Source organism: Acinonyx jubatus, chromosome D3, assembly GCF_027475565.1.
Source record: "Acinonyx jubatus isolate Ajub_Pintada_27869175 chromosome D3, VMU_Ajub_asm_v1.0, whole genome shotgun sequence".
NCBI lineage: Eukaryota > Metazoa > Chordata > Mammalia > Carnivora > Felidae > Acinonyx > Acinonyx jubatus.
This window is the reverse complement of record NC_069392.1, coordinates 7,417,729-7,433,992: the sequence shown is the minus strand read 5'-3', so window position 1 is coordinate 7,433,992 and position 16,264 is coordinate 7,417,729. Positions and strand designations below refer to the sequence as shown.

The 16,264-nt window shown below is 46.0% G+C and overlaps 1 protein-coding gene across 3 annotated transcripts in view; it reads left to right on the top strand.

The window, feature by feature from the left end:
* The window catches only part of CFAP251 (cilia and flagella associated protein 251), a 67,892-nt gene that overhangs the window by 26,916 nt on the left and 24,712 nt on the right, over positions 1-16,264 (top strand). For all 3 annotated transcript variants that reach the window (XM_027043887.2, XM_015063787.3, XM_053206656.1), the window contains 8 exons: positions 8-222; positions 2,374-2,568; positions 3,299-3,549; positions 3,896-4,047; positions 5,639-5,812; positions 7,014-7,198; positions 13,263-13,377; positions 14,231-14,394. In XM_027043887.2, coding sequence (XP_026899688.1) covers positions 8-222; positions 2,374-2,568; positions 3,299-3,549; positions 3,896-4,047; positions 5,639-5,812; positions 7,014-7,198; positions 13,263-13,377; positions 14,231-14,394 — 1,451 coding nt within the window. The remainder of the gene's footprint in view (positions 1-7; positions 223-2,373; positions 2,569-3,298; positions 3,550-3,895; positions 4,048-5,638; positions 5,813-7,013; positions 7,199-13,262; positions 13,378-14,230; positions 14,395-16,264) is intronic.

Here is a 16,264-nt window from a genome sequence, read left to right as displayed (position 1 = left end):
AATGCAGACGTTCAACAAGCTCGTGGGAAAATTAACCCAGTCAGTTTTTCATTTGAATTTAACACAAATACTCTCAGCAACAATGGAAGGGAAGCTGGTTGTCTGGGACATATACCGCCCCCCATCGTCTGCCTCCGCCTCTCTGGACTTTCCTCATATCAAACCTTGTAAATTGGTTCATTTGCAGAAAGAGGGCATCACTGTGCTTACTACAGTTGATAAGTAATTAACTTAATTAAAAAGTAGCTATCAAGGATTACAAAAGTATTTTAAAACCCTTTTGGATGTATACATGTATTTTGTATATGCATAGAATATTTCTGGGGAAATTCATTATTAGCTGGGAATGTTTGTTGCCTCTGAGGAAAAGAATGGAGAAGTAGGATCAGGGTGGGGGTTAGATTCACCTCTTTTTATAGTCTCATTTGTACTAATTGGTTTGTTTTTATTATTTTTTTTTAAATCATGGGCATATATTACTTTTAAAAATCCCTTTGTGTTGGTGAAACATAAAGTAACTTGTTTTTTCTTCCACACTAATTAGACTTTATTTTGCACCCTAAATTTTACATACTTTAATTTTAAGAAAATAACGTGAATAACTATGTTGGGGTTTTTTTCTGATTACAAAGTAACACTTACCAGGGTCCCTGAGTGACTCAGTTGGTTGAGCCACTCAGGGACCCTGACTTCGGCTCAGGTCATGATCTCACGGTCTGTGAATTCAAGTCCCGTGTATGGCTCTCTCTTGTCAACACAGAGCCTGCTTCAGATCCTCTGTCTCCCTCTTTCTGCCCCTTCCCCACTGGTTCTCTTCCCCCCACCCCTCTCAGAATAAATAAATAAGTAAATAAGTAAACAAATAAATAAATAACACTTACCCATTATGAAAAGATGAAATACAACAGACCTTTATGAAGTTCACTGACTTGAGAGGTTGTGGGGGCTCAGAGAGGATCATTAAAAGCCTTAGTCTCAGATAGAAAGGGGTTCACATTCTAGGTGCATCTGTTCCCTGCTGAGGGACCCTGGGCAGGGGACTTTGCTGAGCCTCCATCTTTCCATCTGTAAAATGGGCATAAGAATACTATCTCTCTCAGAGTGATTTTATGGGGATTTTGTGAGACAAGGCATGTAAAACTTGTAACACATCATCTGGCACAAGGGAGCCCTAGGTGAAAAAGTTAGTATGCTAGAGAAGTTCCCAAAAGTGATGGAGAAAATTGCCAAATGACAAGGACCATGACCATATAATTGGAGCCACTGTGCCATCTGCTTTCCAAAAGCCCTGGTTTCATTTTCATTTCTTTTAATAAAGGGAGCAGTGAGGGTCTGGCATGGCTTTTCAAAGAGAAATGTGAATTGCCGTCTTCACGTAGTGGTGGAGAAGACAGTGATGGAATTGCTGCTGCTGCTGAACCAACCTTTAATTACTTGGGGGTTAGGGCCAGTGAAGACCAGCCCTCTGTTCCCCTCTCTCCGTGTTAAATAAAACCCAGACGGGACCAGGGAGCCCATGAAGGGAAAGGTCTTGAAAATACTTGGCTTGTTTTGCTTTTTCTGTCCAGCAGAGGGCAGTGAAAGGTGTTCTAGCCAATTACTCTGCCCACCTGCCTCGCTTATTAATCAGAAACCTCATTTAATCACTTTGCATATATGAGAGGAAATTCATCCCCCTGCCCCCCCCCCCACAATTAGAATTACGTTAGAGGCTTTTTTTTTTTTTTAAAAAGCCCATTTGGAATGGATCTGAGGACTGGAAATAAAAGCCATTTTGTCACGCGGCACTGCCTTTGGCTGTGATGACTGGACAGGGTTTTACGATGGCTCTAACAACAGTGCCTTCTTGTAAAGCAGCTTGTGTCCTATTGCCAGGCTGGGTGATATCGGAGGGCTGGTAGACGGTTTCACAGCAGAGAATGTAAATCACTGCCCATTGCTGCTGCACATGGCTGATCTGGGAAGGCAGGGAGAGTAAAGCAAGAGCACCGATTTTGCATTAGGTACACCTGCATAGTCTAGCCACAGGGCCTGATAGGGTTGCCTTGTATAAGTATGTCCCGTACGTTATTTGGGACATACTTAAGCTAGAAGATTACTCATTGTTTAACTGAAATTCAAATTTAATTGGGCAACCTCCATTTCTATTTGCTAAATCTGGCAAACCCAGGCCTTGAGCAAATTTCTCAACTTCTCTGAGCCTGAGTTTCCTAGATGTAAAGTGAAATAACAGTAAAATCAGCCTTGGATGGTAGTATGAAGTCAAGTTTTGACAATTCCCAGAGTCTAGAGCCTGACATGTGATTAGCTGTTCAATAGATATCTGGTCCTTACTACAGTTAGCTAACAAACTCACGTTTTTCTCCATTTCAGCTATATTGTCACAGGTGATATTAGAGGTAACATTAAGTTCTACGATCGCACCCTGTCCATTGTTAACTGGTACAGCCACTTCAAACTGAGCTCCATAAGGACCCTGTCCTTTTCAAAGACCCCAGCAGCTCCGCCTACCGAAAAATCAAACTATCCTCCAGACTGCACTTTAAAAGGTGACCTTTTCATCGTAAGGTAAGTTGTTAATGAATCTAGTCATTTGAGTGGCCAAAAAAATGATTGATGTCTTATAGTTGGCATGCGGTGGAATGTTCACCTTGTTCCTAGCATATGTGATAGAACAGGATCGCTCAGTCCTTTGCAGGGCTCGAAGATGGATCTCCAAGGCTGATTATCATCCCTATTTAATCATTTTTTAAAATGAGGCATTATTTTCGTATTAAGACTCTTCAGCGACTGGAAGCTGGAAAGGGCTTATCCCTGAGTTCTAATCTCTGTTGTGTTTGGAGTCCCTCGCTGTAGCTTGGTGTCTCTTCTCCAGGCCGAGTTTGCCCTAGCGCTGCGGTTAAAGGCATTTGATAATTAATAGCCATAACATTTCGAGACTGAATTATGTGCGAGTCTGCTTAATTACCCTTGCCGTATTTGCAGGCACATCTGTATGTGTGCACCAAACTCCATATTTGCATACACAAATGAATATTTGCATGTGCAGATTAGCTAATTGTACAACTGACTGTCCATCTGCATACTTAATGACTCAATTTACATGTAGAAATGTGGGCTTTTTCACTTGCAAATGGAAGCTGTTGGGTATTGGTAGTATATTTTTGGAGATGGTGGGTTAATAATGTCACTAAATTACAGACGACAGAGGCGTTTCATGTGCAATTAGAAGCAGAATAGCTGGCGTGCCCCGTTCCCTGCAAACGCTGATAGTGTCTGGTCTCTCCCTGGCAAACAGGAATCTTATCATCGGAACATCTGACGCTACAGTGTACCACTTAACAACAGACGGGACCAAACTTGAGAAGTTATTCGTGGAGCCCAAGGATGCCATTTGTGCCATCTCCTGCCACCCGTATCAACCCCTCCTCGCCATTGGGAGTCTCTGTGGGATGATCAAAGTGTGGGATTATGAAAAGAAAAAATACCTTTTCAGCAGGGTCTTTGAGAAGGGGCTCGGCATCCAGAGTCTAACCTATAACCCTGAAGGTATTTTCATTTCATCAGCCTGTCTTAGTCTCCAAATCAAAAACAGACCCAAATGGCTGCAGCCCTTGGCTGTAACAGCTCCAGGAAGTTCACCTTGACCGCACTCCCCCCAGCAGGCCAGAGGACGCACCTTGTCCCTCTGGACCCTGCAGCGTTCGGTGCCTAGTACTCTCTGAGCACTCATCCCAGAGACTCCTGCTTTTCAGTCTATTTCTCCGTCCAGGGTCCTTGTCCGTCATGTTCATTGCTGTCTCCTCAGCACCTAGAACAAGGCCTGGCCCGGAGTCCATGTTTCTTGAATGAGTGAAGTTCCTTTCCAGCATTGTTCTCTGGCCTGTGATTTCAGGAGTCCTTCTTGGAGCCGGCTTCACCGAAGGGACAGTTTACATCCTCGATGCAATGTCCTTAGAAAACCAAATCCCGGAGCCTTTCAAATATTCCAGAACCAGCGTGACTCACGTCAGCTTCTCGCATGACTCCCAGTACATGGCAACTGCTGTAAGTGTTTCCACTGTGTGCCATCCAGTGGTCTAGCAGCCTTGTTTACGACCAAAAGGGAGAGAGGACTGGGGGGGTGGGGGGGTGGGCGGGGATCGTTGGCGAGTGACTGCTGATGGGTTCGGGGTTCTTTGAGGGGTCATGTAAATGCTCTAAAATTGTGGCATGGGGCAGAGCTCTGTGAGTACACTAAAAACCATGGAGTTGCACACTTTAAAGGTGTGAATTGTGTGGAGTGTGAACTGTATCTCCACAAAGCCGCTGTAAAGGGGGTGGGGGAGACTCTCGCTCGAAAACGAGACCGGGCCTCAGGACCTGTGGACTGGGATTTGGCCATCCTGACAGCTCATTTTGGTGTGTTGGTTTCTGGACCCCTTTCTCGGCATCCATCATTTCATCTTTCTCTTTGATTTTTGACAAGATGACATTCTCATTCATCTCAAAGCACAGTCTTCCCTGGTGTTTTGGATTCTGTTCCTTCCCTCTGTGAATAGGGCTCTTAAGCTCAGTAAAGATTTTCCGAGACCTTTAACCTCTCCCTTCCTGCCAGCTCTCCTGGTCTGCAATGCACAAGTCTTGCCTTGATGTGGGGTGAGGAGTAAGAGCCACCATGTCCCCGATGCTCTCCCACCCCTGCCTCTGTGCCCGGCCCCTCCTCTGTTCCTGCCTGTACGGGCCCAAAGCTGAGCCTCCGCACCCCTGCAGCACCTGACTTTGGCGCCCCCTTCCCTCAGGCTGCTCTCACACACTCTCCTACCCAGTTCACTCTCAGCCATGATACTATTTAGAACTTACATGTTTTAAGTTTTGTGTAGCTGGATACAGAGAAGGGAGGACAAAGGCAAAAGAGTCAGGGTTTCATTTTTCCACACAGAAAGAGGTGGGGACCAGAAAGAAGGGTAAGGCCACAGTGTCAGTGTCTCTCTCCTCGACAATTACCTTCGTGGGTTATCTACTGTTAACCTTAATATGTTCCTCTGTAAAATGGGTATTGTTGTTTTTTTTTTAATTTAACGTTTATTCATTTTTGAGAGATAGAGAGGGACAGAGCATGAGTGGGGAAGGGGCAGAGAGAGGGAGACACAGAATCTGAAGCAGGCTCCAGGCTCCGAGCTGTCAGCACAGAGCCCGACACGGGGCTTGAACTCACGAACTGAGAGATCATGACCTGAGCTGAAGTTGGATGCTCAACTGACTGAGCCACCCAGGCACCCCAAATGGGTGTTATTTTATTACTTGCTCTGATAGACTAAAATTTATTTTTGGATAAAATAGTCTTCTTTATTATTCTTTTTATTGTTTTAGAGATACAGCACAGACAAGAGTGGGGGGTGGGCAGAGGGAGAGAGAAAGAGAGAATCTCAAGCAGGTTCCATGCTGTCATCACAGAGCCTGACATAGGGCTTGATCTCACAACCCTAGGATCATGACCTGAGCTCACATCAAGAGTTGAATGCTCAACCGACTGAGCCACCCGGGTGCCTCTTGGATAAAATATTCTAACGGCAACATTAGTATGAAAAACATGATGATGATTTTCAAGTTACAAAACCTAGCAAGGAATGACTTGTACTCTTTTGCTCCTATTCAGGATGTACGTTTTACCGTGTCTGTTTATGTGGTGGTAGTCAGAAATGGACACAGGGTCTGGGAATATCTGGCAAGACTTCGTTCTCATCGCAAAAGCATTTGCAGTCTCCTGTTTGGGGTTCACCTGGACAGCAATGAGCCGAGACTACTGAGCCTCGGGAAAGACAGGCTCTTGGTAAGCCGTTCAGTGTCCGTTTATCTCACCACTGGGACTGTGTGTATTTCATTCTTGTTGTGTCCCTGGCATCTGGTATAGCACTGGGCCCACAGTGCATGTTGGAGAAAATGAGTGTACAGCATAACATAGTAGCATAAACATCTCTGGGTCGATGCTTGGTCTCAAGGATGTGCAAAAGCAATGCTCCTTCAGTAGAAGCTGTGTTTGAAAGGTTGAATCTGGATCCTGTCCCAGGCTAGTGACCTGTGGCCCCACCCTCTCCCGCGATGCTGGACAGAGGCCGCAGCAGCTCCCAGGCAGCCACACGGTCAGGAGGGTCAACGGGTGGTACACGGACAGCCACCTGCACCCACACGGCTGTTACATTTGTCACTTTTAGTACAGGATTCAGTAAATTACATGCAATAGTCAACACCTCATTATAAAACAGGCTTTGTGGTGGATGACTGTGCCCAACTGGAGGCTCATGTCCGTGTTCTGAGCACGTCTAAGGCGGGCCAGGCTAGGCTGCGGTGTTCCCTAGGGTAGGTGTGTTAAATGCATTTTTGACTTACGATAGGTTTATTGGGATGTAACCCCCTCGTGAGTCAAAGAAGTTCTGTTTCTGTCCATCTTAACTTCCTTTCTCGCTCCCTCCCTTTCCTCCATCCCTTTGTCTCCTTTATTATGGCCACCCATCCATTCATTCATCCTGGCCTGGCCACCAAAATCTACCTATGGGTGAAATTCAGCAAGCTGCTAATTTATCATGGTCAAGTGCTGAGATTTAGATATGAATTAGTTCCCACCCTCAAAGAGTTCCCAAGATGATGTTAAGGGAGACAGTATAACATAACTGTGAGAGTTCAGGTTTTGGAGTCAGTTGGAACCTAAATTTGAATTCTCACCCTACCAGTTCTTAGCTGTGTGACCTTGGGCAAGCCACTGAACCACTCTGAACAGGTTTTCTAATCTGTAAAATGGGCACAATGGTACGACTTGACAGGGAAGTCATGAGTGTTAAATGGCATCATGTTTTTAAGGTGCTTAGCTCACTGTCTTTGCTCATAAGGAATGCTCCATAATGGCAGCTTATTAGGAGCAAGGGTCTAAGCAAGTCTTCTCTTAAGAGGCCCAACGTTGTTTCCCCCAGAATAAGACTGTGGGTTGACTTCATTTGGCTCAGTCCTCATGTGTGAATATCTGGGCTCCTCTGCAGATTGAGTATAATCTTCTTAAGAGCTCCAAAGACCACCTGGAAGTCCTGGACATTCACCGAACCGATCAGGGCAACTACCCTACCTGTATGGTCTGGTACCCACCACTCACCAGGGAACTCTTCCTGCTCATTTGCAACAGTGGCTACAAAGTGAAACTTTTTAATTCCACCACGAAAATGTGCAGGTAAGCAGCAGGAGCCTCCCACTGATGCAGAAATCAGTTCCTCAGCCCCCAGCTTATTTCACGTCCCAGCTCATGGACCCATGAGCAGCTTGGCTACCTTTACTCACACTCACTTTGCAGAGGAGGAAAGAAAGGCATGGAAAAGTTGAGAAATTCTCATCCAGGGTCACGTAGCTGGGAAGTTGCCAGAGGCAGGATGCAAATCCAGAGCCCTCTTCTGAGCCCAGCCCTGCACAGAGATGAGGGACCCAGAGCTCAGTCCCTGAGACCCTGTGAAGGAACCCAAGAAGTTGCTGATGCTTTATAAACTCTCCTATCCTTCTCTCGTGGATAACAACAGATATTTTCACTTGAATACTACCAATTGTGTGATTTTTAAAAAAAGATTTTATTATTATTTTTTAAGTAATCTCTGCACCCAACGTAGGGCTCAAACTCACAACCCCGAGATCAAGAATCACATGTTCTACCGACTGAGCCAGCCAGATGCCCCTAATTGTGCAATTTTTCTTACTCTTGGTTCCTAAAGGAGTTTTTCAGTTTACCTGAAGGCATTCGTGTGTTCCCGCAGTATTCACCCAGCCCCTACCTGAGCCAGGTTCTGTCCGAGGTGCTGAAGGTGGAGATGCAAACAGCATTGTTCCTGCCACCATGGAATTTGCATCTTGGAGGGGGAGTGGAGTTCATGGGAGTTCTGGGCCGGGTCCATGTTTGAGGTCAGGAGCTCATGGTGCTTTAAAGCCATGAGATGAGAGAAGATTCCAGAAGGGAAAAGTGTATAGAGGAGCGGCCAAAGGACCAAGCCCAGGGCATCTTCAAAGCTGAGCCTTTCAGAGCAGCAGCCTCTCCATCCTGAAGTAGGTCTACATCTGTGCTTGGCGCTTGTGCTGCTAGGCCCGGCCCCCAGGGTTTGTTCCCCCTGATAGATACAGATTATGGTGCACCGTCCCTGCACCAGGGCTCTGCACTCTTCTTCAACAACGCTCCCAAGTATTATCCCACTGAGGTTCTGACATGCAACAGAAATTGCTGTTCAGGAAAGGATGAGACTTAATCCTTGAACCTAGTTCTGACTCTGTCCTCTACTTCACACCACTGAGTACCGGTGCAGCCCTTGCTTTGGGTGCATCCCCTCTCTGCCTGTGGTTTGGCTGCCTTGTGGTATGGCTGGCAAGATCAGAGGCGTGGAGGCTGGAGAAACACAGAGGTGAGAACTCATTAGTGACCTCACCTGGGAGAAAGAAGTGAGAAAACTGGCCAATAGCAGCTGGTCCTATGCTTGAGGAAGATCATCGTTTTGAAATGTTTCTCAGTAAGATAGGTCCTCAAAGGATCACCATCATATTCTTCTTCTTCTTCCTTTTTTAAACATTTGTTTCCAGAAGGGTACAAGGAAAAATGACTGAGAAATGCTATGTCATGTGGCATGAATAGGAGAGAAATCCAGCACAACTTTTTTTTAATGTTAAAACACTGGGAAGGAGACATTTGAAAGATACATGGCAAAAGAATTTTAGGCGATCCTGGAATCTTCGTACATGATCTTTAATGGAAACAAACCTTTTGGACATGGACTATCCCATAGATATGAAAGTCCTGAGAAAATCTGACTTTGCCAAGCAGATAGATTGGGCATGGAGGGCCCCCAGGCTCGAAGTTCCTGCTAACAATTACTAAGCAGAGACCTAGAGCCACACAGTTAGAGGAGTTTCTGCCATTGATAATCAGTTGGAAATTAGCATAAGGCATCTTTTTATTTTTATTTAAAAATTTCTTTTCATAAAACATCTTTTACTATTTTTTTCAGAGAGACAGCCTGAGCAGGGGAGGGGGAGAGGAGAGAGAGAGAGAATGTCAGGCAGGCTCAATGCTGAGCGTGGAGTCCAAAGTGGGGCTTGATCTCATGACCCCAAGACCACGACCTGACCTGAAATCAAGAGTTGGACATTTAACCAACTGAGCCACCCAGGTGTCCCTTAAAAAATAATTTATCGAAGTGAAATTCAATAACACAAAATATAAAAACTAGGGTCACCTGGGTGGCTCAATCGGTTAAGTGTCTGACTTCAGCTCTGTCTCTCTCTCAAAAAAATAAACACTTAAAAAAACATAAAAACTAACCATTTTATTTTTTAATTTTGTTAATGTTTGTTTATTTTTGAAAGAGAGAGAGAGAGAGTGAGCACAAGCCGGGGAGGGGCAGAGAGAGAAAGGGAGACAGAGAATCCAAAGCAGGCTCCGGGTTCCGAGCCATCAACGCGGAGCCCAACATGGGGCTTGAACTCACGAACTGTGAGATCATGGCATGAGCCAAAGTCAGATGCTTAACTGACTGAGCCACCTAGGCACCCCAAAACTAACCATTTTAACGTGAACAATTCACTGGCATTTAATGCATTCACAATGTCATGCAACAACCACCTGTATCTAATTCCAAAACATCTCCATCACTCCAAAGTAAAGCCCTTTGCATAAAGCATCTTTTAAGTTGTAGGAATAATAAGGCCTCATAACCACACTTACTTGGGTAAGAAGTGCCTTTTCATGATAAATCCAAAACAATTATAAAATGCATTAAAAAATATCTAGACCTTAAAAAGGCAGTTTGCAGAAAAAGGCCAATAAACCTATGAGCAGATGTTCACTAGTGTATCAAAGATGTAAATGAAAGCAAGACATCATTTTTCATGAAACAGATTAGCAAAGATAAAGTTGACCAACAGTGCACAGTGTTGGCAAAGGTGTAGGGGGGTGGGCACTCTCTGCCTGCTGGGGAGATGTGGAAACTGGGGCATCCTTTGGGAGAGCAATTGTTGCCTGCTGTTAATTTGCATCATGTTGTCTGATGTCTAGGAATGTAGCCCACAGACGTCCTCACCCAGTATGCCAAGATATAAGTAAAAGGATGTCTTGTTTGAAAATATTTTCAAAAGTGGAAACAATCCAGATGTCCATTAATAGGGGATTGGTTAAATGATGGCTTGTTACTACGCTGAAACATGATACTGCTTGTAGAAAAGAAAAAAAGAGGGGCATCTGGGTGGCTGGGTTAAGCATTTGTCTTGATCAGCTCAGGTCTTGAGCTCAGGGTCGTGAGTTCAAGCCCCACACTGAGCTCTGTGCTAGGTATGAAGCCTACTTAAAAAAAAGAAAGAAAAAAATCAGCTTTCTGTGTAGTATCATGCAACTATCCCTATGACATACTATATTTTCATATACAATGGTGTTTCCATAATTTATATAATTTTCACATAAAATTATAATTACATAGGTTAGAATACATAAAAGAAATTCTCAAGTCTCAGACACCAGACTGTTACCCACAATTATTTCGGGATGAAAGAGTGCAGCAATGTGGGAGTCTAGGTAGACTGTCTATCTTATGCATGTCTAAGTGTGTGAAATTGTTTACAATGAATATGTAATACTTTTTTAATTAGAAGCAAAAGATGCTAACTTTATGAAATTGTCAGATATGCTTAACAATGGTGACAGTTACATTGTCTGGCTCCTACTATGTGCCAGAAATTGTTCCAAGTGCTTTATGTATATTAACCTACTTAATGTTTACCACTGACTCCTGGGGCAGGTGCTGTCATTGTCATTGTCCCCATTTACTGTTGAGGAAGTGGAAGCATTGGGAGGCTGAATAGTTCGACCTTTTTTTTTTTTTTGCTTATAATTTAAATCAAGATACGTTTTACATATCATAAAATTTACCCCTTTTCAGTGGTTTTTACTATATTTACAAAGTTGTGCAATCATCACCACTGTCTAATCCAAGAGCATTTTCATCACCCCAAAAACAAACCCTGCACCCATTAGCAGCCACCCCCATACCCTCCTTCCTTCCTTCCCCAACTCCTGCCCCACTCCTGACAGCCACCAATCTGCATCTGTCTCTGTGCATTTATCTATTATGGATATTTCGTGTGTATGGAATTATGCCTGTGTGACGTTTTGTGTCTGGCTTCTTTCACTCAGCATCCTGTTTTCAGGGTTCATCTGTGGTGTGGCATGTTTCAGTGTTCATTTTTATGGCTGAATAATACTCCATTTTATAGATGTATCCCATTTGGGGGCACCTGGGTGGCTCAGTCGGTTAAGTGCCTGACTCCGGCTCAGGTCATGATCTCACAGTTAGTTCGTGAGCTTGAGCCCTGCATTGGGCTCTGTGCTGACAGCTCAGAGCCTGGAGCCTGTTTCCAATTCTGTCTCCATCTCTCTCTGACCCTCCCCTGCTCACGCTCTGTCTCTCTTTCAAAAATAAATAAACATTAAAAAAATGTCTACCTCATCTGTCTATTCATTCACCTGTTGGTGGACATCGGTGTTGTCTCTGTGTTGGGCTCTTATGAACATTTGTGTGTAGGTTTCCATGCAGATACATGTCCCGTTTCTCTTGGGTAGAGACCTGGGAGTAGAAGTGCCAGATCACATAGTAACTGTTTAACCATGATGAGGAGCTGCCAGACTGGTTACCAAACAGTGCCACCCGCTCACGTTCCCACCAGCGGTGTGTGACAGCCCCACGTCCTCCACGTGGGATTCAAATCAGTCTTCTCTTAGCCATGGTCTCCCCACCTCTGTCCACTCAGGGATACTTGGGGAAGGTCCTTGGACATCCCCACACAGGGTGACTTGTGGCTAACCAACGCGTGGTCCCTCAGGTGGCTGTTTAGCATTTCTGACATTTCACCTAAGTCTCCATGTGTATGAACCTGACCATGGATCATCCAACCTGATCCCCCCCGCCCCCGGCCCCCTGCAGCATCCTGCAGCCCGGCCAGCATCTGCCCTCACAACTGGCCCCTGCTCCCCTGCTCAGCTCCCCGCCCTCCACCTCCCACTCCTTCCCCCTTGAATTTTCCTTCCGCAGTTTTCCACCAACAGTCCATCTTCCATGCACTTGCACCCCCTGTTTTCACTGCCTGTTCTGTCACCTCCATATTCTTCTCCACCTTTCCAACTCACCATTGTACACCCAGCTCACAGGTCTCCTTCCTCAGAGCTGTCTCTGAGCCCTGAACCTGCCTGTTCCCATGCCTCTGCCCTCACGGTGCTCCCGTGCCTGTCGTCCCTGCCAGGCTGTGAGCTCACGTCTGGGTCCGAGCACCTCGCACAGTGCCTGGCACAGAAGGTCCTTAAAAAAGGCTGTTTAATGGATTTGTACTTTGTTCAGTGCACGTACATGGAGTATGTACTGTCCCCACTAGACATGGGCTGGGGACAGGGGACACAGGGAGAAAACACATCCAAACAACAAGGGACTTATAATAAGATTGTAATAGCTACTCGCCTTACAGGGACAGATCCAGGTTTTGCGAGGTATGAAGTGTGTTCGGATTTGTGGGCACTGTTAAAAAAAAGAGGGTATATAATTAAGACTAAAACACACCAGGACTCCTCCTAGGCCTCAGAAGATGCCTGTGTGAGCCAGAGTCCTGAAGCTACCATTTTCCAGCTTCAGGAAATGTCCTGCTCCGGGCTCAGGGTAACATCCCGTCAATTCCTCGCCTCAGATCAGATTCCTAACAGAGTCTGAGTTAAAGAAGTCTGACCACTGTGGAGGTACAATTCATTACAGTCTGAGTCACAGACAGTTTTTTCGGAAGTCTGTGTGTTGCACTTGGACCCGCGCGTCAGGCGTCTGTAGCAACAGGTATCACGTCATCTAATCTCTTGGCCGACCACTGAGGAAAGGGTGTTTTCCTGCTTCCTGCCCACGCGTGCCTCTCGTTCACCGCCTTTTTCACATCCCCTGTTCCCGTACACATCCTCGAGGCATAATGTTCCCTTCACTCAGCCGTCAGGAAGGAAAGTCAGAACCTCCACGCAGAAAGCGTCCTTCACAGTCTGACTTTCCTGGAGCATTTACCGTTTGAGGCTGTGCCCCTTGTTTATGGCAGCTGTTAGCCGCAGTTGAGAGCGAGGTTCTTAGCCAAGTGACAGGTCAGGAAATTCAGAATTTAAAATGTATACAGCATCATGAAACGTAGCTAGTCAGGAAAACTGCATTCAGATTTGTGGAATTAAAAATGTTCCTTTTTTTTTTCTCATGCAGAAAGACACTTCTTGGGCCAGTTTACGGTTCTTCCATTGAACAGGTACAAATCCTCCCAGTGAAGAGCACCTTGGAACTGCAGAAACGCTACATGGTGTTTATTAACAGAGACAAGGTATGAGCCTCTGCTCTCTGCCTCTGTGAGATGACTCTGTGGGTTTTGAGTGGCAGTCAGCCCCAAGTAGGATCAGACTCTAGGATGCTGGGTGTCATGGCCCAGCCCCTGACTTCTGTCCCGGTCCACAGTGATACTGAAATTTGCCATAAATGAGTGGAAATGGGTCTTAGGAGGCATTTTTGAGCAGAGTTAACTGTATTTTCTATACTCCCATGAAGACACATTGTCACCAAAGGATGTTTTCTCTCTGATTTATTTACATGGAAAAAAACTTATAAAGACATGCAAACTCGTTGCACTTAGTCCTACATTTAATAAATAATCTAGGGGTGCCTGGGTAGCTCAGTCAGTTGAGCGTCTGGCTTCGGCTCAGGTCATGATCTCACGGCCTGTGGGTTCGAGCCCCGCGTCGGGCTCTGTGCTGACAGCTCAGGGCCAGGAGCCTGCTTCGGATTCTGTGTCTCCCTCTCTCTGCCCCTAACCCACTCGCATTCTGTCTCTGTCTCTCTCAGAAATAAATAAATATTTCCAAAAAATTTTCTTAAATAATCTATTGAAAAGCGTAAAATCATGGGATTCCAGAATTATTCTGGAAAACCTTGGATATCTGACTCTGAAGACCAGTGAAATCCTTCCTGTGTCTCTACCGGGACCTGGCATCTCTCTCCTAAGGGAACGCCCCACAGGGGTCAGTGTATGTGAGCCCCTGGCCACGTGAAATGTGTGGGGTAGCTCCAGATGCACACGTCCTTCCAGTAAACAGAACCGGAGGTAACACATGAATGTGCGAGGTCCTAGCCCAGGCCCCAGTTGTCTGAATCTGAATTTCCAATTACATATTCCTCCCTAGGTTGGACTTCAGATCTTACCTGTTGATGGCAATCCACATAAGACATCTGCTATTATATGCCACCCAAGCGGGGTGGCTGGAATGACCGTTTCCTATGACGGCTGCTATGCCTTCACGGCAGGAGGACATGATCGATCGGTGGTGCAATGGGAAATCAACTTAAGGTATGTGTTGAGGCAAGAACCCTACCCCCACAAAGAAGGTGTCAAGTGTAGACGCCTTTTCCTTAATGTTTATTAATTTTTGAGAGAGAGAGAGAGAGAGAGAGAGAGCATGGGAGGGACAGAGAGAGAGAGGGAGACACAGAATCTGAAGCAGCCTCCAGGATCTGTTAGCACAGAGCCTGACGCAGGGCTCGAACTCATGAACCACGAGATCATGACCTGAGCCGAAGTCGGATACTCAACTGACTGAGCCACCCAGGTGCCCCCAGACCCTCTTTTCTTAACTAGTAACAGCAGACGGGTGTTAACCCCCTACAGCCTGGCGTTCAGGTTCCTCCCCATGACATCTGTCCATACCGATGTGCGGATAAAAGGTTACTATTCACTACTATTTGCAGCGAAGGCAGCATGATTCCACTTTGTTCGGTGCGGCCCCTGAAATACTTCCCACTCTGTCATCTGCAAACTCACACCAGCTACAAAGATCTTGCCCAAATCTCCCAAGCGTGTGTAACAGAAATAGTAGGAGTCTTATTTGAAACATGTGTGTCCACTCTGCTCTTCACACCCGCCTGCCCTGAGCTGAGATGCTCTACCTTGGGCGAGGCTGGAAAAATCCGGGTTGAGGATCAGACAGTACCTGCACCTGGAGGCCCAAGAGACATGGGTTTGGATGTGGAGCCTCCTTTCTGCTGGCTGTGACACCCAGGGCATGCTTCTTACCATCTCTGATCTTCAGACTCCTTGTCTGTGAAACGGTGGGGGGAAGGAGGGTAATGATAGGGACTTTAATAGGATCCTTGTAAGAAGGATTGAGTAGGTTAATATAGGGAAGGCATCTAGCACAGAGCTAAGGGCTCGGTACATTATTTCCTCTCCTCTGTTCTTCCTTGTGAAGGTCTTATTAAAGAGCTTTCCCGAAAAGGGGGGCAAGTACTACAGTAATCCTCTCATCTACTCCGATTCACTGAGCTGCCACAGGGCAGAGCCAGTGCCCGTCCCTCAACACCTTCTCCCAGCCCCTGCCTCTCATATGGCCTCCTGCCCAGCAGCGTCCCGTTGAAGAGCTGGGTATAGACAGCTCAATGGCGCCTTCCCTCTTAAAGAATCCTACCTTCCTCCGATTCCTGGCTCCCAGTGAAAGTGTACCCCCTGTCATCTGCCAAGCGTACATCTTTCTTTTATGGCAGACATCGAAGCTTCTTCCCTTAACCTGAATATAAGCAAAACTCGCCAGGTAAGTCTGCTCTGGATCCTCGCTGGCTTCAGACTGCGGTTGTCACTCTGACCTTCACCTCTGCCTTCACCTAAGAGCAGATGGTGGGAATTTGGGAATTCCGAAGCTAGAGGTGAGCTCTCACATTGAAAAGTACTTCCTGAGTGTGTGGCCAGTCCCTGGAACAGTGGAGGCGAGCCACACCCTGCTGAGAGAACAGAATCCCCCCCCCACACACACCTTTTCATTTTTGTCTTCTTCTCGATAATCATGGTAGAGATTAGAGGGTGAAAAACGGCACCCACTTTCCAATAGCTTCCCGGTGCCTGGCCAGAGTCCAGGCTTCCGAGAATTTCAATTTAATCTGTTGTGGGGACAAAGGATCATTATAAGCTAATTAGCACTTCATTGCTGTTTCTGGTGTCTTAATATGTTCAGTGCTCCACTAATGGGAAGAAATGTAACAACCCTAAACAAATAAACAAACAAAATTCCCTGCTGGTCTAACCACGGTGAGTCGTAGGGTGAAGTACAGATGTTAAGTCCGCTCACGTTCCCGTGATTGTAATCAGGGTGCTTCTGGGCCCAAATACGATCACTGCAGCACATTGACCTTCTCCTGGGCAGACCCCTTCCTTTCATCTTCTCCTAGGG